The sequence below is a fragment of the Pseudochaenichthys georgianus genome, chromosome 3 (assembly GCF_902827115.2).
Source record: "Pseudochaenichthys georgianus chromosome 3, fPseGeo1.2, whole genome shotgun sequence".
NCBI lineage: Eukaryota > Metazoa > Chordata > Actinopteri > Perciformes > Channichthyidae > Pseudochaenichthys > Pseudochaenichthys georgianus.
In genome coordinates, this window is record NC_047505.1 from 51,359,292 (window position 1) to 51,383,958 (window position 24,667).

Here is a 24,667-nt window from a genome sequence, read left to right on the forward strand (position 1 = left end):
CTTATGCTGTTCCCTTTAGTGTTTACTTCCTGTCTGTCTTATTCTGTTCCCTTTAGTGTTTACTTCCTGTCTGTCTTCTTATGTTGTTCCCTTTAATGCTTACTTCCTGTCTGTCTTCTCCTGTTGTTCCCTTTAGTGTTTACTTCCTGTCTGTCTTATTCTGTTCCCTTTAGTGTTTACTTCCTGTCTGTCTTCTTATGTTGTTCCCTTTAGTGTTTACTTCCTGTCTGTCTTCTCCTGTTGTTCCCTTTAGTGTTTACTTCCTGTCTGTCTTCTTCTGTTGTTCCCTTTAGTTTCTTCTTCTTCTTCTTCTTCTTCTTCTTCTTCTTCTTCTTCTTCTTCTTCTTCTTCTTCTTCTTCTTCTTCTTCTTCTTCTTCTTGTCTGTGTTCTCCTGTCTTTTTACTTCCTGTCTGTCTTCTTCAGCTGTTCCCTTTAGTGTTTACTTCCTGTCTGTCTTTTCAGCTGTTTACTTCCTGTCTGTCTTCTGTTGTTCCCTTTAGTGTTTACTTCATGTCTGTGTTCTCCTGTTTTTTTACTTCCTGTCTGTCTTCTTCAGCTGTTCCCTTTAGTGTTTACCTCCTGTCTTCTTCTGTTGATTTCACTGATGTCCAGCTGTCTGTCTTTTAACCTCTCTCCTTCTCTTGTTCCCTTTTTATTTTCTTTACTGGGGAAAGTTCAGCCACCATGAATCAACATTTGTCATGCTCTCAAAACATAAAAATAATTATTCCTTGATGTTTTCTGATGCAGGATATTTCTGTATCTGAAAATCAACAGCTGATGTTAAATGTCGGACCTCTTATGACTGCACGTAATCCCTTGATCCTCCTTAGCAACGGTCATGTTATCCTTAGTAACGGTCTGTTAGTGAGTATTAACAACCTGAGATGTCAAAATTGACCAATCAGAATTGAATATTCAACAAAGCCGTGGAATAAAAACTAGTAATTTCAGTATTGCCGTGTAAACTCTTTGTTTGCACACAGTCTGCACCGCTGCAGAAATTGAGGCTCATTTTTTCCTTCGAACGAAGCTATTCAGACTTGTATAGTTTGAGAAATGACTGCCACAGATTTTAAAATTGCCCAAGATGATGATGGCATTTTCATTTCCTTTGGTAAATGTTCAATGTTATACCTATAAGAAAACTCAAAAGAAGCTGTATCTGACATCTTCTCGTACAACATGTGAACACTAAACTGATCTGTGTTGATTTCTTGTATAACAAAAGCAAACTGAAAATAAAATCTGTTTATTTCTACGGGAAATTAGGACACATTAATTATCTCTGAGTGGAAGATCTCATTAAGATTGACATTTGTAAAGAGGTCTTAATTACAGTGAAGTTTGTATTACTCTAATTAGTTGTGACAAACACTTGACCTTCTTTAATCAGACGGTTAGGGCAAGATGACGAGATCCTTTTCATTGTACATGTCGGAATAAGTTGACATCAATATTGAATTCATTTTCATTGTGAGCTGTGAATTTAAAACGTATTTAGGTGCAGGCTTCAAACAAGTCAGCCTCATTCTGTGCTGTGTATCATCTGCAAAACAATAAACTATATAAACATGAATATGGACATGTACTGAAAGGGAAACCTGTGAATTCCTCCCAAAAAACTATAGTCAAGTTCCCTTTTTCTGTCCCTTACTTGCTCCTAATCAGATGCATTCATGAAGGGCAGGCTGGAGCTTCTTCTCAAGGCTAAACTAATTCAAACACTTTATTTGTAGCTTTTCATATGAGCTCATTTTGGCAGACTTGTATATCTTCAATTAACCTTGATTGGCGACTATTTATCTGCAGTGAAGAGACTGAAAATGAGTCTCTGCCCCACTCCAATATAAAGTAATTGGGATGTGTTTCAGAAATGGGAGTCTAATGTTAGCCAGATGCTAGAAAGACAATAGGGGACCAAACTGTTTTTCATAGCCTGAAACCAGCTATTTGGATTTGGAGCATTTGGATTACCCTAACGAGAAGCGCTTTACCGTACATTGGGATTAAAACGCATGGCTTACCTTGTGTAATTGCTTAAGTAAATACAACACAGGTGTGCTTTTTACTTGACTGCATCATGTTACTCACACCGTGCTTCACATGTCACCTGTAAATTATTCAGTGTGATCTTCAACAAGGCAAATAGAAAATGAAAGCAGACATTTCCCAGGTGGTTTGTACCAAAGAAAACAAACTGTCATCACATCCTCGGTGTCAGTCCCTGGAGTTGTGTGCAGTCGTGTGAATACTGATGTGTTACTTATGGAAATTCAGATCACGGTTTAAGGTGCAGCTTATGTATAAGCTTGTGACTCCCACTTAGGAACACACATATGTGTTTGGCTTCTGTAGAGTGGTGCAGTGATGAGGTGTTTCTACACTGAACAAAAATATAAACGCAACACTTTTGTTTTTGCTCCCATTTTTCATGAGATGAACTCAAAGATCTAAAACATTTTCTAAATACACAAAATAACCATTTCTCTCAAATATTGTTCACAAATCTGAACAAATCTGTGATAGTGAGCACTTCTCCTTTGCCGAGATAATCCATCCCACCTCACAGGTGTGGCATATCAAGATGCTGATTAGACAGCATGAGTATTGCACAGGTGTGCCTTAGGCTGGCCACAATAAAAGGCCACTCTGAAATGTGCAGTTTTGCTTTATTGGGGGGGTCTGGGGGAGTCCGAAAACCAGTCAGTATCTGGTGTGAGGGGTAGGGGTAGGGTAATGTTGTAAATCGAGTAGCCTGTGTTCATCGTCCATAACATACGCCTGCCCATACCATAACCCCACCACCACCATGGGCCACTCAATTCACAACATTACCCTAATCCTAACCCTACCCCTCACACCAGATACTGACTGGTTTTCGGACCCCCCCAGACCCCCCTAAAGCAAAACTGCACGTTTCAGAGTGGCCTTCTATTGTGGCCAGCCTAAGGAACACATGTGCAATAATCATACTGTCTAATCAGCATCTTGATATGCCACACCTGTGAGGTGGGATGGATTATCTCGGCAAAGGAGAAGTGCTCACTATCACAGACTTTTTTCAGATTTGTGAACAATATTTGAGAGAAATGGTTATTTTGTGTATTTAGAAAATGTTTTAGATCTTTGAGTTCATCTCATGAAAAATGGGAGCAAAAACAAAAGTGTTGCATTTATATTTTTGTTCAGTGTATAAGCCGACCATGAAGACAGCATCTCCCTGGTTCAATGGGATTTTTCAATTGGATTGGATTTCATTGGACACACTTGTTCAGCAGGATAATCTCCACATATTAACACCACTTTATGATTTCTGAAGAAAAAAGCTAATGTTTGACTTTAAAGGAACGACAGCATGGTCACATGACTTCAGGTCACCACCGCTAAGCTAAAGGTGGCTAATGATGGGCTATAAAGTAACTACAGCACGGTCACATGACTTCAGGTCACCACCGCTAAGCTAAAGGTGGCTAATGATGGGCTATAAAGTAACTACAGCACGGTCACATGACTTCAGGTCACCACCGCTAAGCTAAAGGTGGCTAATGATGGGCTATAAAGGAACTACAGCACGGTCACATGACTTCACATCACCACCGCTAAGCTAAAGGTGGCTTAAGCGACCTTGGGTATCATGAAAGGTGCTATAGAAATCCAAGTTATTATTAATGTTGGGCTATAAAGGAACTACAGCACGGTCACATGACTTCACGTCACCACCGCTAAGCTAAAGGAGGCTAATGTTGGGCTATAAAGGAACTACAGCACGGTCACATGACTTCACGTCACCACCGCTAAGCTAAAGGCGGCTAATGTTGAGGATGATGATGTTTAATTTAATGTTGAAATTGTGACTCATTTCTGGATTTCAGGACTCACAAAATAAGCCTTTTAAAACAGCTTGATATAAAACATTAGCACATATGGACTTGTTTTTCTTCCGATAAAATAATTGAAAATGTTCTGTCTTTGATTTATTTTTCTAGAGAGTCCGCTGACATTTGCCGCTCACCTGGACAACATGGTGGAGATGATCAAGGTTTTGAAGAATGGAGGCTCTCACCTGGACTTCAGAGCTAAAGACGGCATGACGTCTCTGCACAAAGCCGCTCGCTCCAAGAACCACGTCACACTCACGGTAAAAATAAAATACAACGTCTTTCATCCTCAGTTTTAAACTTCTTACACCTGCTCACATGTGCAGGAACTTCTGCAAAGCAAGACAGTTTCCATCATCATGCTTTGTAGCGTCTTTCGGCAAAATGAGCAGCATTTTGATGCGTTCAAACTGTCAGCCAACAACAGGGCGAGATGTGAAGTTAAGAAGCTGTCAGTACTTTCTGAGGAGTTAAGAAGAAGCAAAATCACTTTTATCTTTTAAATCTTCCCCACAGCGCACTCTGGGAAAGACAGGGGCGGTTCTAGACGGGGGACAGGGGGGGCCAGTGCCCCCTTAACACTGACCTCTGTGGCCCCCCTAACAATGAAAAGTGTTTTTGTTTTTTTTAAATGTATATCTTCTGGTACTCGGTTTGCCAAAAACCGCAGGATTTTGTTGCTGTAATGTGAGATTGTGCAGACACCCTTATGTAAAGTAGAGATGTAACTGTTTATTGCCTTTATTTTTATATAAATATGGTGTTAGTGCAAACATTGCACTATAACTTAAGCTGAAGCTAACAGTAATAACTATAAGATCTATCTGAAATAAATAAGTATACTGAAACAAATACCAATAACTGTAATTGCATTGTTTTGGTCTAGAACCGCCACTGGTGAAAGAACAAGTTAATAATTACCTTTTATTTTTTGTTTCATCGTCAATTATTTTTCTAAAGTTTTGTGAGCTTTGTTATTTTAATGAGTTGGACTTTGTCAGATTAAAGTACTTCGTGGCATTTGCTTGGAAAAATAAACTTTAGAAAGAAAGTTAATTATGATGAAAAATCTCATTAAAAACACTTTTTATGACCCTTACATCTAATATAATGTATCAAAGTGCATTACAATATGCCTATAGCACTGTGTAATTAAAGTTATATGCACTTGTACATATTCTAAATAATCTATGTTAATAATCATCCCACAATATCAATTATTTTTAGGACTGATAAGGACACGTACAAGGTTGTTGTTTTTTTTGCAAGGAAGGATCTAAGTGTATAATTACTATAGATGTAATATAATTTAATGTAAATAAATAAATAAATAATAATCTTATTATAGGTTATTTTACTTGGTCATTGTTATAACTAAATTAAAAGAAATGTCAATATTCTAAAGTCAGTGAAATACAAGTACAATGACACTTATTATGATGCTTTTTTATAGCATTATGAATATATTTCAGTGGTTATACCATTGCTATAAGCTGATTATAATGCATTATAATGTTTATTATGCGCTATAGACGTACTGTAGGCATCACAACATATTCCATTTAAGACAGTATTTCTTAGTTACTTTAAAACCTCCACTTTGGAGACCAGATGACTCAATTCCCTTCTTGCTTAATAATTCATATTTCCTCTTTATGTGTCTTTCCATCCCCTCTCTCTCTCACACACACACACAGACGCTGCTGGAGTTGGGGGCTTCTCCGGACTACAAGGACAGTCGTGGTCTGACCCCTCTGTACCACAGTGTGGTGGGGGGGGGGGACCCCGGCTGCTGCGAGCTGCTGCTCAACCACCACGCCTCCGTCTGCTGCCAGGACGAGAACGGCTGGCACGAGGTTCACCAGGTACACACACACACACACACACACACACACACACACACACACACACACACACACACACACACACACACACACACACACACACACACCTCCAGTTCAGCAGGTGCAAACAGAGGAGCACAGAAGGTTTTTTTGCTCTTTTTTGATTTGGAACAGCTGGTACATATTACCAAAGCACACATAGAAACACAACCACACACACACACACGCTGACACACTCCGTGGCCGTCTGTCTTGGCAGCTGTTACCGTTAAAGTGTATTAAGCCATTTAAGGAAAAGCCACCCTGCAGCAGTCACACATTAGTGTCTACACACTCTGTCACGAGTTTGTGTGTGTGTGTGTGTGTGTGTGTGTGTGTGTGTGTGTGTGTGTGTGTGTGTGTGTGTGTGTGTGTGTGTGTGTGTGTGTGTGTGTGTGTGTGTGTGTGTGTGTGTGTGTGTGTGTGTGTGTGTGTGTGTGTGTGTGTGTGTGTGTGTGTGTGTGTGTGTGTGTGTGTGTGTGTGTGTGTGTGTGTGTGTGTGTGTGTGTGTGTGTGTGTGTGTGTGTGTGTGTGTGTGTGTGTTCAGGCTGATCAGCTTTATCACACATCTCTCTCCCTGTTCCCTCGGTGTGTCCCATTTCAGACGTGATAGCAATCATCTGTCAGGCAGCTCAGTTTGTTCAGAGGGCAAGAAAATCACTTTTTATTCACATCCTTTTAACAAAGAAGTAAAACCTGCGATCACCTTGAAACAAATGTAGGAATGTTTATTTACACGTGTCTGTATATTTCACATTTGACTACGCCAATATCTACATTTTAAAATATTCGTATTCACATTTGTCTCCAAGTTGAAATATATATCTTCAAATATTCAAATTTGCCTTCACATATAAACATTGATTTCACAATAATACACGTGTCTTTTTATTTACACATGTGTTTGTATATTCCACATGTATCTTCCCTTTAACAGATGTGTCTTCTCATTCCCATTTACTTTCACAGATTTACAGATTTGGAGATATGTCCACATTTTGAAAGAAAGTTACAGAAATCTCCACACATATTTGCATTCTGTTGACACAGCTGAATCAATCAGACCTGATGGTCCTTACAAAGAAAACATCACCAAACATTCCCCCTCATGTTCTGCCTGACTGAGCACGAGCTTATGTCACAAAACCCCATTACTCTGAGAGAATGCTTTACTGTAACCTGCTTTAGCTGATAAGCAGCCATTTGGGTTTTCCTCACAAACCTCTCTGAAATAAGCCTCAGTGTAAATTGGCCATTTCACTTTAATCCCTCCCCTCACGATAAATTGCTCCTGTCACCATAACCTCAAACGTTAATGCCATTCAGGGACGGAAATGGGTTCATAAAAGACAGCCTTTAAACTCTGATTAATTCAATTGTGTATTTCTTAAAGCACACACTCGTCTTCCTCACATCTTCAGGGTTCAAACTGAGGGTAACGAAGCTCTCTGCAGCACACTGACATCTAGTGGTCAATCACTGGTACTGCAAAACCCATCAAAGGGATGTCCAAGGCTTTAATTTACAGAGACATTTTTCCATGCAATTACATTACATGTCACTTGTTAGACGCCTTATCCAAAGCGACTTTTTATTTTGATATACTTTATAATCCCCGTGGGGAAATGTTTTCTCTGCATTTGACCCATCCTAGTGTTAGGAGCAGTGTGCTGCCATTTTGAACGGCGCCCGGGGAGCAGTGTAGGGAACGGTGCCTTGCTCAGGGACACCTCGGTAGCACTTGGTCTTGCCGGGACTTGAACTGGTGACCTTCCAGTTGCCAAGCCAAGTCCCTATGGACTTCGAACCGCCACTTACATACTCAATACTTTGGGCAATCCCCACAGGAGCACTTTGGGGTGAAGGGTCTCAGGGACACAACGACATGCTGACTGTAGTGGGGTTTGAACCTGTGCCCCCCTGGTATACCCTGATAAGCTATTTAGAGAGAGAGTTACCAAACACAGCACTAACCAAACACCCTTAATCTAATCCAACCCTAACTGCGAAATGGTCCCAAAACATTGATTTGATCAGTTTTAACATTGGTTTCAAAATATGTTAGATATAATAAACACATTCTGTATACACGACAAAGGACAAATACTGGTTTAAATCACACGCTTTTCAGAGTAACTTGTTTTAAAGTCCCACACTATTTAGTGTTTTCAGGCTTGGACATTTTTTTTATTAACAACTGCTGTCTTTCCTTCTTTCTCTACCATACCTCTGGAACTCTGCAAACTTCAAAAAAGCTTGTCCATTTAATTAAAGTAATTTAAATACTGTGTGTGTGTGTGTGTGTGTGTGTGTGTGTGTGTGTGTGTGTGTGTGTGTGTGTGTGTGTGTGTGTGTGTGTGTGTGTGTGTGTGTGTGTGTGTGTGTGTGTGTGTGTGTGTGTGTGTGTGTGTGTGTGTGTGTGTGTGTGTGTGTGTGTGTGTGTGTGTGTGTGTGTGTGTGTGTGTGTGTGTGTGTGTGTGTGTGTGTGTGTGTGTGTGTGTGTGTACAGGCTTGCCGTCACGGCCATGTTCAGCATCTGGAACATCTGCTGTTCTACGGAGCAGACATGAGCGCCCAGAATGCATCAGGAAACGCAGCCCTACACATCTGTGCCCTATACAACCAGGTGAGCAGGTGTGTGTGTGAGAGTGCACGTGTGTGGAAATAAAACATGCACATTATGAACTCACTGTAAATAAACCACTTATAAAAGTGGAAAACTTTCATTAAGGGAAATACTCTGGCGTGGGTGGAATGGAAATACGTTATACTTGTTTATGTGGTAGCTAAGATTCACATGTACCTTTTTCCAAATGTGATGATTTAGTACAGACAAGGATGTAAAAGCCATCCTGACTGTCGTGCTTCTTACGCTATTGTTTAACTAAAGGATTTGAGTTCCGACACATCTGGATCTTCAGCTATCAGAGCAAACATAAGCTGAGCAAGCTGCTGCCAAAGAATCTGAAAAAACTGAACCCTAAAGGGAAACCTCTGAATTTAGCTTTTTTACTGCTTTTAAATCACCAGCTTTGGGGAGAATGAGACCTCTGTCGATAATTCTGCTCTCGATGAAAACGTCATAATCATCTGGATTGTATCTCAATAAAGAAACAACTCTGCTCTATTCCCTCTAGACCTAAGACATCCATTTTCAGCCATGCCTCTTCTGAGAAACACTGATTATTTGGTGCTTTTACCGGTGTTATTAACGGGTGGTTCATTTGGTTTTTGTGGATGAAACCCTCTGACAATAATTCTGCTCTAGTTAAAAACCTCCTGAACATCTGGATCTTAAACTATCAGAGGAATAAGATGAGTAAACATTAGCAGCAGTTATTCTCACAGCTGGTAGTAAAGCTTTGTCTTTGTCGAAACAAACCGTCAACATTGAACTGATTTATTCAGTTTTTCACTCGTTTAATCACAGGGTTTAGAGGAGAGTACCCGTCGACAATTGGCACCTCCTCAACATCTGGATTGTTACACTGAACAAAAATATAAATGCAACGCTTTTGTTTTTGCTCCCATTTTTCATGAGATGAACTCAAAGATCTAAAACATTTTCTATATAAACAAAATAACCATTTCTTTCAAATATTGTTCACAAATCTGAAAGAATCTGTGATCGTGAGCACTTCTCCTTTGCCGAGATAATCCATCCCACCTCACAGGTGTGGCGTATCAAGATGCTGATTAGACAGCATGATTATTGCACAGGTGTGCTTTAGGCTGGCCACAATAAAAGGCCACTCTGAAACGCTTTATTGGGGGGGTCTGGGGGGGTCCGAAAACCAGTCAGTATCTGGTGTGACCACCATTTGCCTCACGCAGTGCAACACATCTCCTTGGCATAGAGTTGATCAGGTTGTTGATTGTGGCCTGTGGAACGTTGGTCCACTCCTCTTCAATGGCTGTGCCAAGTTGCTGGATATTGGCAGGACCTGGAACACGCTGTCGTATACGCCGATCCAGAGCATCCCAAACATGCTCAATGGGTGACATGTCCGGTGAGTACGCTGGCCATGCAAGAACTGGGATGTTTTCAGCCTCCAGGAATTGTGTACAGATCCTTGCAACATGGGGCTGTGCATTATCATGCTGCAACATGAGGTGATGGTCGTGGATGAATGGCACAACAATGGGCCTCAGGATCCCGTCACGGTATCTCTGTGCATTCACAATGCCATCGATAAAATGCACCTGTGTTCGTCGTCCATAACATACGCCTGCCCATACCATAACCCCACCACCACCACGGGCCACTCGATTCACAACATTGACATCAGAAAACCGCTCACCCACACGACGCCACACATGCTGTCTGCCATCTGCCCTGAACAGTGAAAACCGGGATTCATCCGTGAAGAGAACACCTCTCCAACGTGCCAGACGCCATCGAATGTGAGCATCTGCCCACTCAAGTCGGTTACGATGACGAACCGGAGTCAGGTCGAGACCCCGATGAGGACGACGAGCATGTAGATGAGCTTCCCTGAGACGGTTTCTGACAGCAGAAATTCTTTGGTTATGCAAACCGATTGTTGCAGCAGCTGTCCGAGTGGCTGGTCTCAGACGATCTTGGAGGTGAACATGCTGGATGTGGAGGTCCTGGGCTGGTGTGGTTACACGTGGTCTGCGGTTGTGAGGCCGGTTGGATGTACTGCCAAATTCTCTGAAACGCCTTTGGAGACGGCTTATGGTAGAGAAAAGAACATTCAATTCACGGGCAACAGCTCTGGTGGAGATTCCTGCTGTCAGCATGCCAATTGCACGCTCCCTCAAAACTTGCGACATCTGTGGCATTGTGCTGCGTGATGAAACTGAACATTTCAGAGTGGCCTTTTATTGTGGCCAGCCTAAGGCACACCTGTGCAATAATCATGCTGTCTAATCAGCATCTTGATATGCCACACCGGTGAGGTGGGATGGATTATCTCGGCAAAGGAGAAGTGCTCACTATCACACATTTTTTCAGATTTCTGAACAATATTTGAGGGAAATGGTTATTTTGTGTAAATAGTAGGGGTGTAACGGTACAGGTACCTGTACCGAATAATTTCGGTTTGGTACAGGTGTGTACCGAAGTGTACCGAACGAATATAACGTTAAACGTAAAAAATTGAGAACGTGAACAACTTCTTGGAAGTAATCTCAGGTGCTGCGTCGCAGCATTCAGAGTAATTTGCTCCCATTGTGTTCAACAAGTCGTAGAGCGAGCAAGTCATTTCATTGGATGAGAGGGCATGCTATGAGAGCTGGTCACAGGGATGCGTTCAAATGTAGTCAGTAATTTGAGGAACTGTCGAAATGGAAAAACGCAGATAAAGTTGAGCTCGAAAATCCTCCAGCATCATTGAAGTCTCCGCTTTGGGAACATTTTGGTTTCGCAGTTTCACAAGGATGCCGGACAAAGACAGGTGGACCGAACCAAAGCTGTTTGTCGGCATTGTTCAACTAACATTGGTTACGCGGCTGGCAATACATCAAACTTGCACACTCATTTGAAAAGGCATCACCCGAACGTGAATATCACCGGTACCAAAAGAAAAAAGACTGAAGTGCAAACCCAACTCCCGCTAGCATTTAGCCTCCACCACTCGCAAAGAGTTCAGACCGAGCCAAAGCTATTACAAACGCCAAATATCCTTATGTTGCCATGTTAGCAAAGCGCTACCTGGCTGTATCTGCTACCTCTGTCCCTAGCGAGAGGGTGTTCTCCACAGCAGGAGACATTGTTAGTGCCAGCAGATCTGCCCTTTCGGCAAAAGCAATGTGGACAAGTTCATCTTTCTTTAAACAACATGAAAATACAATGACAAGCAAGTCCTAATGTCAAACTGGCTGCTTAGCAACAGTACAGTTCAGATACAGATTATTTCAGTTCATCGAAATGCTGCACCTTAATGTTTATTTTATTATATTTTGCATTTATTTGAGTGAATACATTATTCACAGTTTAATAATAATTGAAAAAAAATATGTTATGTTTTGTGATAATTGTTTCTGCTCTACCGAAAACGTGACCGTGACCTAAAAACCGAGGTACGTACCGAACCGAAATGTTTGTGAACCGTTACACCCCTACTTTATAGAAAATGTGTTAGATCTTTGAGTTCATCTCATGAAAAATGGGAGCAAAAACAATTTATATTTATTTATATTTTTGTTCAGTGTAGTTATCCAATACCAATCGGACACACGTTTCTTTCTAGGAAGTCCATTTTCTGCCGTGGTTTTTGTGAAGCGAGTTTATCCAGTGTTTTCACCAGTTGTGTTTATTTTGTTTGATGATGGCTCTCAGTAAAATTCTCCTCACCATCTGGATCTTCAATTATCAGATAAACAAGACGAGCAAACATTAGCGCCTTTTTTTCTGTCAAACATCGTGGCTGAAAATAAAAAGGTACAAAAAAGGACCTTCTGAACAATGAATACTGAAAGATTCCTAATCAGGGGAAGGAGAAGAAGTAGAGCTGAAATGACGACAGTTGGGGTGAAGACAACATTTCCCATGATCCCTCGCTGTCAGCGTCACCAAACTCAGTATCTTTTTTAAAGGCGATTAAAGGTTATACCTAAATGCCCGCTCTGCATGCTGACATATATCTGCTGTGTTTCTGCTGCTGTTTGCAGAGCACACAGCCTGCAGGCTCTTTGTTCCTCGTTCTCAGGGGACGGATCATTCGCAGCTCTTCTTTCATGTTATTTATTAAACTCATGTGTTGGTGCTCTGATGCTGAGCTTGGAGAATCCCCACGATGCAACCGAGTCACTGTCTACCTCTTATCACAGTAAATACTTTAACATGTGACTTTCCCCTCATAGAGCGTTGGGTAAGAGCATTTCAAATATTGTTCTGTGTATTGTTGGCATTCATTCCTTAATTAATACAAGCAATATTAGCTAACACCATTTAGCTGCATTCTGTTCCAACGTGACTTAAAATCCTTTCTTTTCTGCCAAAGAACAATAACAAAATAAAGAGTTAGTTGTCAGTAAATAGCCTGGGATCATAGGAGAGGTCGTCTTCACCATTATTGCCATCATTGCATTCAGCTTCTTCCGATTAGAAATCCTTCAGTGTTCATTATTTGGAGCGTTTTACTGGAAGCAGAACTAGCCAAACAGACCAGCGGGTTTAAAACCTGATAAACCACTAACTAGAGACTGACGCCCCGTCTACACTACAGGCATCGAAAAATGCTTTCAACGCTTCGCCCATTCACTTGAATGGGGTGACGTAGAAGATTTTGAATCTTCGCCGAACTGCATTGTGGGGAGCATGGCATGGCTTTGCATCGTGAGCATCAAAAGTTGAGCAATGTTCAACTTTTGATGCTCCCGATGCTTTCGAAGCTGGCATCAGCCAATCAAATCCCGTTTATGCAAATCTGACAGTACAAGCGCTAGCCAATCAAACCGCGTGCAAGCTGGGAGAGCCAGACCGCAGTTCATTTCCTCATATTCCAAACGAGAAATTACGGTAGCAAATCACCCGGTTCTTTCCGACCAGAACTATTTACCGGGATACAAACCGGAGGAACCAGGCATGGAGGGAGGTGGCAGAGACAGTGGGTGAAACTGGTAGGTTTTCTTCTGTTTGGGGAGTTTATATCCAGTTTACTTCGTTTTAACATTGCTATTGCTTTGTATGCTGGGGCGGGCGGGAGATTCCTGATTGGTTGTTGGTCGCCTTGGGCGCGAGAAATCGCCAAGCCTCAGACACGCCCAGCTTCAAGATTTGTTTATGCCTGTAGTGTATACGGGCCGTGAGGATGGAGCCACACGAGGACGATAACGCAAACGGACCGAAATCGATATCAAAAAAGTCTTCCGTCCACAGGTCCACACGCAATAGGCACCAGAGACGTATCCGTTCACACGAGACCGCTCGAAAGCGCTGGATACGCTGTAGTACATATGCCAGTCCTGTAAGTGGCGCTGTACTCCTGCCACAAAAGCAGCGAAGAAGACTTCTCGCGCATGCATGGTTGTCCTTCTGTTTATTCTCCGCTGTGGACGCTGTGGCTCTTGTTCTCCCTCCCCGAGGCAAGCGTGTGCTCCTGCTGTACATCTCCCCTGTAGTCCAGCAGATGATAAACACCCACCTCTCCGCCTCTTCCAAGGGACGAGGGGACCTTGCGGCAGAGTTTCAGTTAGATTTGTTTTCACCAGTCAACATGTCCGTTACATTTTAAATCTTCCGGACAAAATTTGAAAAGTGCCGGTCAAAGGTCTTCTTTGTTATTTATTGAGCTTTAAAACAAATTGATAACGACTATATATAATCATATAATATAATCAATTGCGCCATCGTTATCAAGACATGGTCTATAGGGCGTTCACACGGAGCCGTTTGCCCCCCAGAGCATTTCGTTTGCAGATCTACCCACCTTGGGACCCGTTATCGTTTTCTGCTTTCCATGTCAGCCTCGCGTGGCCGAACCGTCTATCTGATAGTGAACAATAGCTGTAGATACGACCGTTATCGTCCTTGTGTGGCCGCGGCCTGAAAAACCTCAAATCTTTGTTGAAATTGGCCAAAAGGAGAGAGAGTTTATGCTAGCTGTTAGCATCCAGTGGAAGCAGTTTGTTAATGGTGCGTTCAGGCTCTATTCAGTAAAATTGTATATTTGGAGAAGGGAAATTATAATCTTATCATGATGTGGTCAATGGATACATGTCAAAAAGGAAGTTAAAGTGCATGGGATCAATTGTTTTTGTTGTCATACTTGCCCCAGGTGAGCCTCTTTATTTTATACCACAGGTGAGCCTTATACATTTGCCACAGGTAAGTATTTATATATTTGGCACAGGTGAGCATTTATATTATTGCCACAGGTAAGTAGTTATATATTTGGCACAGGTGAGCCTTCATATATTTTCAATAGGTGAGCCTTTATAGATTTTCCACTAGCAGCCTTCACAGATTGGCCACAGGTGAGTTAGCTGCCTCTGCTAAGCTCCGCCCCTTCAAGATGGCAAGAGGAGGGAGCAGATAGAGGAGGGTTATAGTGGGAGGAGGATGTTTTCCATAACTTCCGATATGTTCACTGGAGCGCCAAACAAGAAATAAAATCTCTAAATGACCAGCGTTTTTTTTAAAGAAATCTCTGAGATCCAGTTGAACCATCTCAAAGAGAATTTTACTTTAAACCTGTGAGTGCATCTGAGGATCAGCAGCCTCTAAACTGTGTGTTTTACAGAAAGCATTTATCACATAGCCTTTGCAGCGTGTCCAGCTATGCAGAAAATCTCAGCTCAGAAACAGCCCACAGCTGCATTGACTGTGCGGTTCGTTCCACTTAACAACGATGATTCTCTCTGTGAAATAAGATCCACGAGCCTCTGACCTCGGAAACGGCCTTCACACCAACGTCTGTTTGTGTTGTGATGCTGGGATAAAGGAGATGTGTGTTAGCCCACGCATGGGGATGGAAAGGTCCATTTGTATGTAGTCATGTATTCTTAAACGATATGTGAGGCTGCTGACACGTCTTTGACAGCAGCTCATACATATTTATTCTAACAATTGAGCTCAACAGCAAAGAGAAAGAATATATAAATGAGGCTTTAATAAAAACACAATAGTTATTCAAATATATGTTCATTTTTAGTTGTGGTGTTTTCCTTTTATTAGTTCAGTTTAAAAAATAAATGAAAATAAATAAATATATGCATTTAATAATAGTTATTATAATAATCATCCTAATAATAATCCAATGAAGTTACGGTATTTTCATGGGATTTGTACATTTAAAAACATATAGCACTTCCTCAGTCTTACAATATTAAATCAAAAGATCAATAATAATAATAATAGTTTGGGGTATTTGTATGGTTTTAGTTAATTATTAAAAAGCCAACACTGTAATTCTCAGAAAAGAGTACACGTGTTGGTCTTTCCTCAATAATTATTAATGATAATAAACCGTCTGAAATATCCTCTGTGTTGCCGTGACGCTCTGAGAGCTGCAGCTGTGTATGATGATGAATCAGAGGGGGTTGATGTAACTGGATTATTCTGTTATTAGGCCGGCATACTGTACATCATAAATATTCATGTTCCTCACAGAACCCTGAGGAGATTCCAACGCCGTTACAAAAACATAAAAAACGTATGAATAGAAATATGTGAGAATCCTTCTTCCTCTGTCATCTCCTGCATCAGTGATCGACAGTCACTAAAACCACATGAAACACACAGGACAAATCTATTTAAAGCGGAGATTTCCATAGACATTAAATCCCTCCGTCTCTACAGTCTTTACATTTCCTCCCTAATGTCTCCTGAAAGCTAAAAAACCTCATTCATAAGTCTGACACGTTTCCATTTGGAAGCGACATTGTAAATGTATGGACAAAAAATAACTATTCATGTTTTAAAAATAAGACTTAAAGTGCACCTATCATGCAAAATGCACTTTGTGATGTGTTTTATACATCAATGTGTCCCCGGTGCGTCGGGGAACTCACGCAGCGTCAGAAAATAAAACCCTCTCTCTTTTCCTCCGTACCCACATCTTTTAAAAACGGGGCTGCAATGACCGGATACAGATTTACGTCCGATATGACGTGAAATCGGATGGTGGACCCTGTGAAGCTGACAATTGAGCGGCCCGACCAAGCAAGGAGGCAGAGGCAGAACGTCCAAAAATATAACCCGGCGTGGGCATTTATTAAAAACATGGGCACAAAGTTCACCGCCTCAATCTGCGGTTCTCCTTCCACCCATCCTGCAGCCACGAGGATCTCTCTCTCTCTCTCTCTCTCTCTCTCTCTCTCTCTCTCTCTCTCTCTCTCTCTCTCTCTCTCTCTCTCTCTCTCTCTCTCTCTCTCTCTCTCTCTCTCTCTCTCACACACACACACCTCTCAACAGACAGGGCAACAGAGCCTAAATACCCACACTCCAATCATCACAACAAGACACAGGTGAGGGGGGAGGAGACACCACAGGACACCAGGTACACACAATCATCAGCCACAGACAACCTATACTGTGCAATCACGCCAACAAAGGGCCCTGTCACCCGGCCTGAAGCCGTCAGTCCATAGTGACGCAGCCACCTTCGCCACAGACCCACAGAAAGTTGCTATCAGAAACAAAATGTTGGACGTAATCTCTTCTTTGTTTACGTTAGCAAGCCTCGCTAACACTCAGAGCTAACCTGTACTGGAGAGCACATGTGTTTAAAAAGCAGGAAATAAAAAGGAACTCACCTTGTGGTAAACCTGCAAGAGAAAAAGCCGTTGAGCTCCATGCTGTTTCAGAGATAATCCTTGATGTGGTTTAGAACAGGATGGTGTTTTATCACAGCAGAATGTAACGTTATCTCCGGTAGAATTCTGATCAGGCATTAGCTCCGCCTCCTCTTTTTTTCTTTCTTCAAGCTAAGGACCCAACATCTGCCTTTCTCTAACAGGGCTGGATAGAAGGCTTTGAGGAATTTCTAAAATGCATGATCTGTTTGTATTTGAGAAAAACACAAAGACATGTTTCTATATATCTGAGACCCATAATATATGCCTTAAATAGCACGATAGGAGATCTTTAAATGTCTAATTGCTGACATTTGTCAACAATGTACAGATTATGGTTGTTTATCAGAATGTTTGTGGCTTTATATAGATTTACGAAGCACAACAACTGAACTCTGCTTCTCCACGTTTGTTGTTTGAGTTAAAGCTATAATAAATGTTATATAATGAACAATTAGACTTTAAGTTTAAGAAACTTCAATTCCTAAATAATGCAATATAGTACTAACATGTACATTCTTTAATTAATGATGTATGTCACGCATTTCAATTTGCAAGCGTCATTATAAATGTATTGACATCCATCCACCCATCTTCTCCCGCTTATCCGTGGTCGGGTCTCGGGGGTAGCAGTTCCAGCAGAGAGCCCCAAACTTTCTTTTCCCTCATCAACCAGCTCTGACTGGGGGGTCCCAAGGCGCTCCCAGGCCAGCCAAGAGATATTACATTACATTACATTACGTTGCATTTAGCTGACGCTTTTATCCAAAGCGACTTACAATAAGTACATTCGACCAGGAAGACACAACCTTGAAGAAAACAGAATCATATAATATAAATAATATAAAGATATAATCCCTCCACCTGGTCCTAGGTCTACCCCTTGGTCTCTTCCGCCTGGAACACCTCCATATGTATTGACATATATTTTTTAAATGTATTTATATATTTATTTGACAGGGACGGTGCACATTGATTGACATTTCTGTAAATGCGCCAGAGTTAGCCAACAGGCTATTTTCCGTCTGTAGTCCCTGGACAGAAGTTGAAAGTCAGGTAAATACAATCAGTAAAACAACATTCAACAGAGGTGCTTATATATGACAACAAATGTATGTCATGGCTCCTCATGAGTAAAAATAACCCTCGTGCATGTTTTAAATAACATGTTTATGTATTTCTCATTTGTCAACACTTCACAGATTATGGTTGTTTATCAGAATATGTGTCGGTTTGTTATTTATTTATGGGGCATAGCACCTGAATGCTGCTTCTCCACGTTTAGTTGTGCAGACCTGAAAAAATAACATTTTGGAGCAATTTAAAGCAATGCTAAAATACAATCACTCACTATGTGCATTTAGTTTGAACTACGAGTCTGAAATAACACCGTTATACAGGACGTAGTAGCATGTGATTGCTTTAATTCACACATTTGTATTTAGAAGCGTCATTAAATATGTTGTATTGGAAATACATGTTGTGTGATGGCTCCAGTAAAAACATCACACTCATGCATCCTTTAAATACCGTCTTAATGTCTAAACGCTGGCCTTTGTCAACACTGCACAGATTATGCTCGTGTTTCTGTGTGAGCAACTCTCAATAGCTTATTGTGGATCTAAAAAAAGTATTTATGTCCATGTGTGTGTGCACGGTGCATGCGTGGTTGAGCACTTTGTGGGCGATTTGTGCAGCGGATTCAAAGCCCTCAGCGCTCTCCAGCTCTCTGTTCTTCTCCACGTCTCTCCATCTCACTCCTCTTCCTGTTTGAGTGCAGATATATTCTCACTTAGCAGCGCTACCGTTCCTCATGTAGGTCGTTTTTTTTATTTCTCTTCCTGTGGCAGTGTTTGGATGTTCAGCCACTACTTCTGGAGGTTTCTGCCAAAGTCACTGGAAGCTAATCTGTAGTTTTCCTCCACAAAGTAGGGACATGAAAGGGTTTCTGTTTTTAAACATTTCCCCAGCTTTGTTTCACTCATTGTTGTCCTCTCTTCTCCTCACTCAGGATAACTGTGCCAGGGTGCTGCTTGTTCGGGGAGCCGACAAAGACGTGAAGAACTACAACAGCCAGAGTCCATTTCAGGTACACTCACACACACACACACACACACACACACACACACACACACACACACACACACACACACACACACACACACACACACACACACACACACATACACACACACACACACACACACATTAAAAAAAATTAAAAATCTCTTCCAACCGCTTGGTTTGCATGTAAGCGATTACAGGAGATCGATTTCAGCTTGCAGCGTGGGGAAAACATTTTTAGCTCATTTTATTACGTCTTCATTTCATTTGTTACCATGGAAACAGTGCGTTACGGTCAAGGTCAGCTGCAACATGGGATTGTAAATGTCTTTTCCTGCCCAGCATTAGATTTGTTTCAGTTGAATGGTGTTGAGAGGGGAACCGAAACGAACATCGAGACCTTGGAAGCATCTGTTTCGTCATTTCACTTCTCAGCTTTTAGCACGTTTCACAACTAAAGTGTGTTTTCTGCAAAACTTCAACTTTGGGAAACACTATAAACAAATCGAGCGGCAGTATGAAGTTCATTCAACTTCTGAAAGTCAAAAATGTTTGTATAAATCGTGTGGAAGAGCATGATATTCTGTAATTGACTAAATAGGGAATATTAAAGGATCCAATATTGCTATTGTTATGTTTTCACAGCGGCAACAAAAGTTGATTTTAACGATAAGTCAATTTGAAATGCTTCACACGAAACAAAGTGAAAATGAAACTCGTTTTAAATCCGCTTTTAAACACAATTTAAAAACCGGCAATACGTGCCAAAAGCAGTGATATAAAAACAAGCTAAAAACAGAATAAGATATAAACAGGATATCTATATACAGGAGTTTTAAAGTTTGAGTGTGTGTGCATTATGAGCCCAGTCTGCTCTGATTGGTTAGCTGGCCGACTCTGTTGTGATTAGTCAACCGCTTAGAGATGTCCCGCCCCTTAGCCTATCACGTACAATGTGTTAGAGCGCTAGCCAATAGAAGCGCGAGTGTTGCATTGTGATGTCACTAGGTTCTCGAAGTAAACAAAGGAGACCAACTCTGTCACAAGTGAAAGTCCTTCATACAAAATCTGACTTAAGTAAAAGTCCAAAAGACAAGCCTCAAAATATGCTTAAAGTGTTAAAGTGAAAGTGCTCGATGTTGAGACTAAAGTATTTATTATCTCATTGGTTTAAAAATAGTGATGCCTTAATGTGTTCATCACTTGAATGTTGCAGCTTGTAAAAGGTGGAGCTAACTTTAATGTCTTTCTATAGGTGCATTAGTCAATAATAATACATCACAATTCATTAGTTGATTTATATTATAATCTAAATCTGCAAAGTAGCTGGTGACCAATGCTTTACAATAAATGTGGTGCAGCAGCATGAAGGGAAAACACTCACAAGTGTAGAGTACGGTACTTGAGTAAATGTACTTGTACTTTCCACCTCTGTGAACACATCACATCCATCTCAGGGAGAAACCCCGGCAGCGTTCAGATCTGCGCCTCTGACTCTTAACCTCCTCCCGAGCTGCAGAGGAGTGTTTTCAGGCAGGCGTTTGTGACGGGCAGTCCCACGGGGTCCTCACAGCCTCTCCAGTGGAGCGCTTGATGAGGGGACTGAGCCCGGTCACATCACGGTGGTTAACGCTCGGCCTACATGCAGCTCAGTGAGGATGCAGATCTATTTCTGTTAGAGCAGCATACAGGATCGATAATGTGTTGCGTCATGCATGTGGACGTTCAGAGAGAATCCAGAGAAGAAACAAATCTCATACTCGGGCCCCAATAGAGTGGTGCAGCAACCAGTCCTAAAACCCAGAAGTGAGTTAGCATTTTACCCCTTCCGGTTCCCTCGTCTCAGAGTCAACGGTTTGTGAACATGTTTTTGGAGAATAGCTGGAAATAAGGTCTGTGGTTGAGACACATTTTATTTTATTCTTTGAGAGCAAAATTAGGGACTACATCTATGGCAGTCCGTAGGGGCTTGGACTGTGAGCCGTAGGGTCGCCGGTTCAAGTCCCCGACCAGACCTACATTTGGAGTGTGGACTGCTACTTGGAGAGGTCCCAGTTCACCCCCTGCCCTGCCGTGGTAGCTTTGAGCAAGGCACCGGACATCCCCCTTCCCCCCTCACTCCCATTGCTCCGCGGGCGCTGTACACTAGCTGCCCACTGCTTCTAGTACTAGACTCCTGGCACTAGGATGGGTTAAAAGCAGAGAACACATGTCACTGTGTGGTGTGTGCTCTGCATGTGTGACCATTAAAGAGGGTTTCATCCCTCACAATTCTTCTTCTTCTTCTTCTTCTTCTTCTTCTTCTTCTTCTTCTTCTTCTTCTTCTTCTTCTTCTTCTTCAACACCCATATAAAACAGAACTGTAAACAGATTTACTTTTTCTTTCAACATTTATTTGAACAGCAAGTGGAGGCAAAAGTGACTGCACCCAAAACAATGAACCTGCTAGCTAAGTAGCCTAAACTCAGTAACAGAATGTGGGCAACACGTTCTTCTCCACAGCCGCGCGACCTCTGAGTCAGACGTCACTTCCCCCTTTTCCATCCTATGGGTACAGCCACTCCCCCTGAACCCCGTTTCCCTGCCAACCCCCCCCCCCTCCCCTATGCAAGCCCCCCCCTCTGAACCCAGGGCTCGCTACACTGTATACTGTAGACACAAACTATACAAAAACGCCTTTACGCTTTGGAGCTTGTTTATCCATCTGTAAAGCCCCTGTCACACTGTCCCGAAATTGACACCCGATGGACACGATAAAGGAAATGTTCAAATTCGGCTGTGATCGTAACAACATCGGGCCATTCGTGAGGGCATCTAAGCCATCGTATGACCGCCGGTGGAGTTTCTCAGGCTCCGGCAGCAACTCCGTGAGCGGCAACTTCGTAAGGCACTCGTGAGGGCATCTTGTCAAGTCATGTCATCTTCGTGTTACCATCGGTGCATTCGCCCTCACTCTGATCGGGGCGAATGCCCGATGGCACCGATGATAACAAGATGCCCTCACGATGGCCTTACGAAGGGCAACATTGACACACAAATTCAACACGAAAATGAACCTTCGCAAGGTCCTTCGGCAATTTTTTGGCATGTCAAAGATGTTGCCACCGCTCACGAAGTTGCTGCCGGAGCCTGAAAAACTCCACCAGCGGTCATACGATGGCTTGAGATGCCCTCACGAACGGCCCGATGTTGCTACGATCACAGCCGAATTTGAATTTCCTTTATCGTGTGTCCATCGGGTTGTTTTATTGCACAACAAAATCATGTAAACATATTATGTAAATAACCCAATTTGTGTTCTGTGAAACTAAAAAGGATATAATATATTATTTTGAAGGACAGTTGACAGGAAGTTGTTGTTGTTATGGAAACAACATGATGGAGAAAACGTAATATTTTCTACATATAAAGACGGAGAAAGTAAAGAACAAAGTCTGAAGATATCAGTACAGTATCATAGTACTGTAACATAATTGTTTGTGTTACTTTCGTTGCAGTTGTATGTCTTCAATGTAATGTAAATGTTGCCTTCGTGTGTGGTTCGGGGCCATCTTCGTGCGAAATTCACAATTCCATATTCGTGTGTCCATCGGGTGTACATTTCGGGACAGTATGACAGGGGCTTTAGCAACTGCCAGCTGGTCTCTCAGTCACTCACTCCTGATCGTTCACTGCAGTGACAGCTGCTACGGGCCTGATGTGTGAAATTGAAACTGATAGAACAAAGGTAGCCTATCAAAATGGGCTGGGCCGGAACACTTACAAATGTGGGCCGATAGGATTTAGGCCCACCGGGGAAACTCCCGGTATTCCCAATGGCCAGTCCGCCCCTGCTTTATAGCATAACGTTAGCATTTTGCTTCTGGCGATTAGATTTATGATTCGAAAATTATAAAAGTAAACAAAACGTGCATTTAGGTTCGTTTTCCACAGATCTTCATTTTTACAATTTTCCAAAATCCAATGGAGAAATCCCATTGCTTTTTCTCAAGGGAACCAGCAGCTTACTTCCGGGTCGGCCTACAGAAATATGTAATCACTCTACTACTCTATTGGGCTTTTGGGGTTTTCCCTTGCCTATAGTGTGTAATATGGGTCTTTGTGCATGTCAATGGTCTGCAAAGGCTGAAATCGCTGTGTTAAACCCGCCTGGAACGCCTCCATTGGATGCTTTTGTTTACTTCCGTGTCATAGTGACATCATTGGGTAAGACTTGAGCAGACTGGGCTCTGGTTTCAGACAGAGGGTGAAAAGAGGTGCTGCAGCACAGGCAGTATGAGAAAAATAAAGAGCTTTTGGAACATTAAAGCATGGAGACATGTAGAGACACTACATACTGATATACACCTGAACATCAGCAGGAGAGGACTCTTTAAAGCAGAGACACTACATACTGATATACACCTGAACATCAGCAGGAGAGGACTCTTTAAAGTAGAGACACTACATACTGATATACACCTGAACATCAGCAGGAGAGGACTCTTTAAAGTAGAGACACTACATACTGATATACACCTGAACATCAGCAGGAGAGGACTCTTTAAAGTAGAGACACTACATACTGATATACACCTGAACATCAGCAGGAGAGGACTCTTTAAAGTAGAGACACTACATACTGATATACACCTGAACATCAGCAGGAGAGGACTCTTTAAAGTAGAGACACTACATACTGATATACACCTGAACATCAGCAGGAGAGGACTCTTTAAAGTAGAGATACTACATACTGGTATACACCTGAACATCAGCAGAAGAGGACTCTTTAAAGTAGAGACACTACATACTGGTATACACCTGAACATCAGCAGGAGAGGACTCTTTAAAGTAGAGACACTACATACTGATACACCTGAACATCAGCAGGAGAGGACTCTTTAAAGTAGAGACACTACATACTGATATACACCTGAACATCAGCAGGAGAGAACTCTTTAAAGTAGAGACACTACATACTGATATACACCTGAACATCAGCAGGAGAGGACTCTTTAAAGTAGAGATACTACATACTGGTATACACCTGAACATCAGCAGAAGAGGACTCTTTAAAGTAGAGACACTACATACTGGTATACACCTGAACATCAGCAGGAGAGGACTCTTTAAAGTAGAGACACTACATACTGATATACACCTGAACATCAGCAGGAGAGGACTCTTTAAAGTAGAGACACTACATACTGGTATACACCTGAACATCAGCAGGAGAGGACTCTTTAAAGTAGAGATGCTACATACTGATATACACCTGAACATCAGCAGGAGAGGACTCTTTAAAGTAGAGATGCTACATACTGATATACACCTGAACATTAACATAAAATGTCCACTTGTTAAAAATAGATAGAAAAGTCTACATTTAAATTACATTTCATTTGATTTAGTTGATGCTTTTAACAACTAAAATACATGCCTAGGGGAGCCTTTGAGGGTGTCTCATCCAAAGACACTTTGACATGTGACTCTAGGGGTTGGGAATCCAATCACTGACTCTCCGATTGGTAGATAAAGTCGCCCCATTTAAACTCTTGCTGATGTTTTGTAGTTTAATGCAATATGTGGCTGTT

The 24,667-nt window shown here is 41.9% G+C and overlaps 1 protein-coding gene across 1 annotated transcript in view; it reads left to right on the top strand.

The window, feature by feature from the left end:
- The window catches only part of LOC117442788 (SH3 and multiple ankyrin repeat domains protein 2-like), a 236,019-nt gene that overhangs the window by 144,537 nt on the left and 66,815 nt on the right, over window positions 1–24,667 (top strand). Inside the window, exons 7-10 of the mRNA XM_034078751.2 lie at window positions 3,991–4,142; window positions 5,580–5,747; window positions 8,275–8,391; window positions 19,039–19,116. Of these exons, the coding sequence (XP_033934642.1) occupies window positions 3,991–4,142; window positions 5,580–5,747; window positions 8,275–8,391; window positions 19,039–19,116 (515 nt within the window). The remainder of the gene's footprint in view (window positions 1–3,990; window positions 4,143–5,579; window positions 5,748–8,274; window positions 8,392–19,038; window positions 19,117–24,667) is intronic.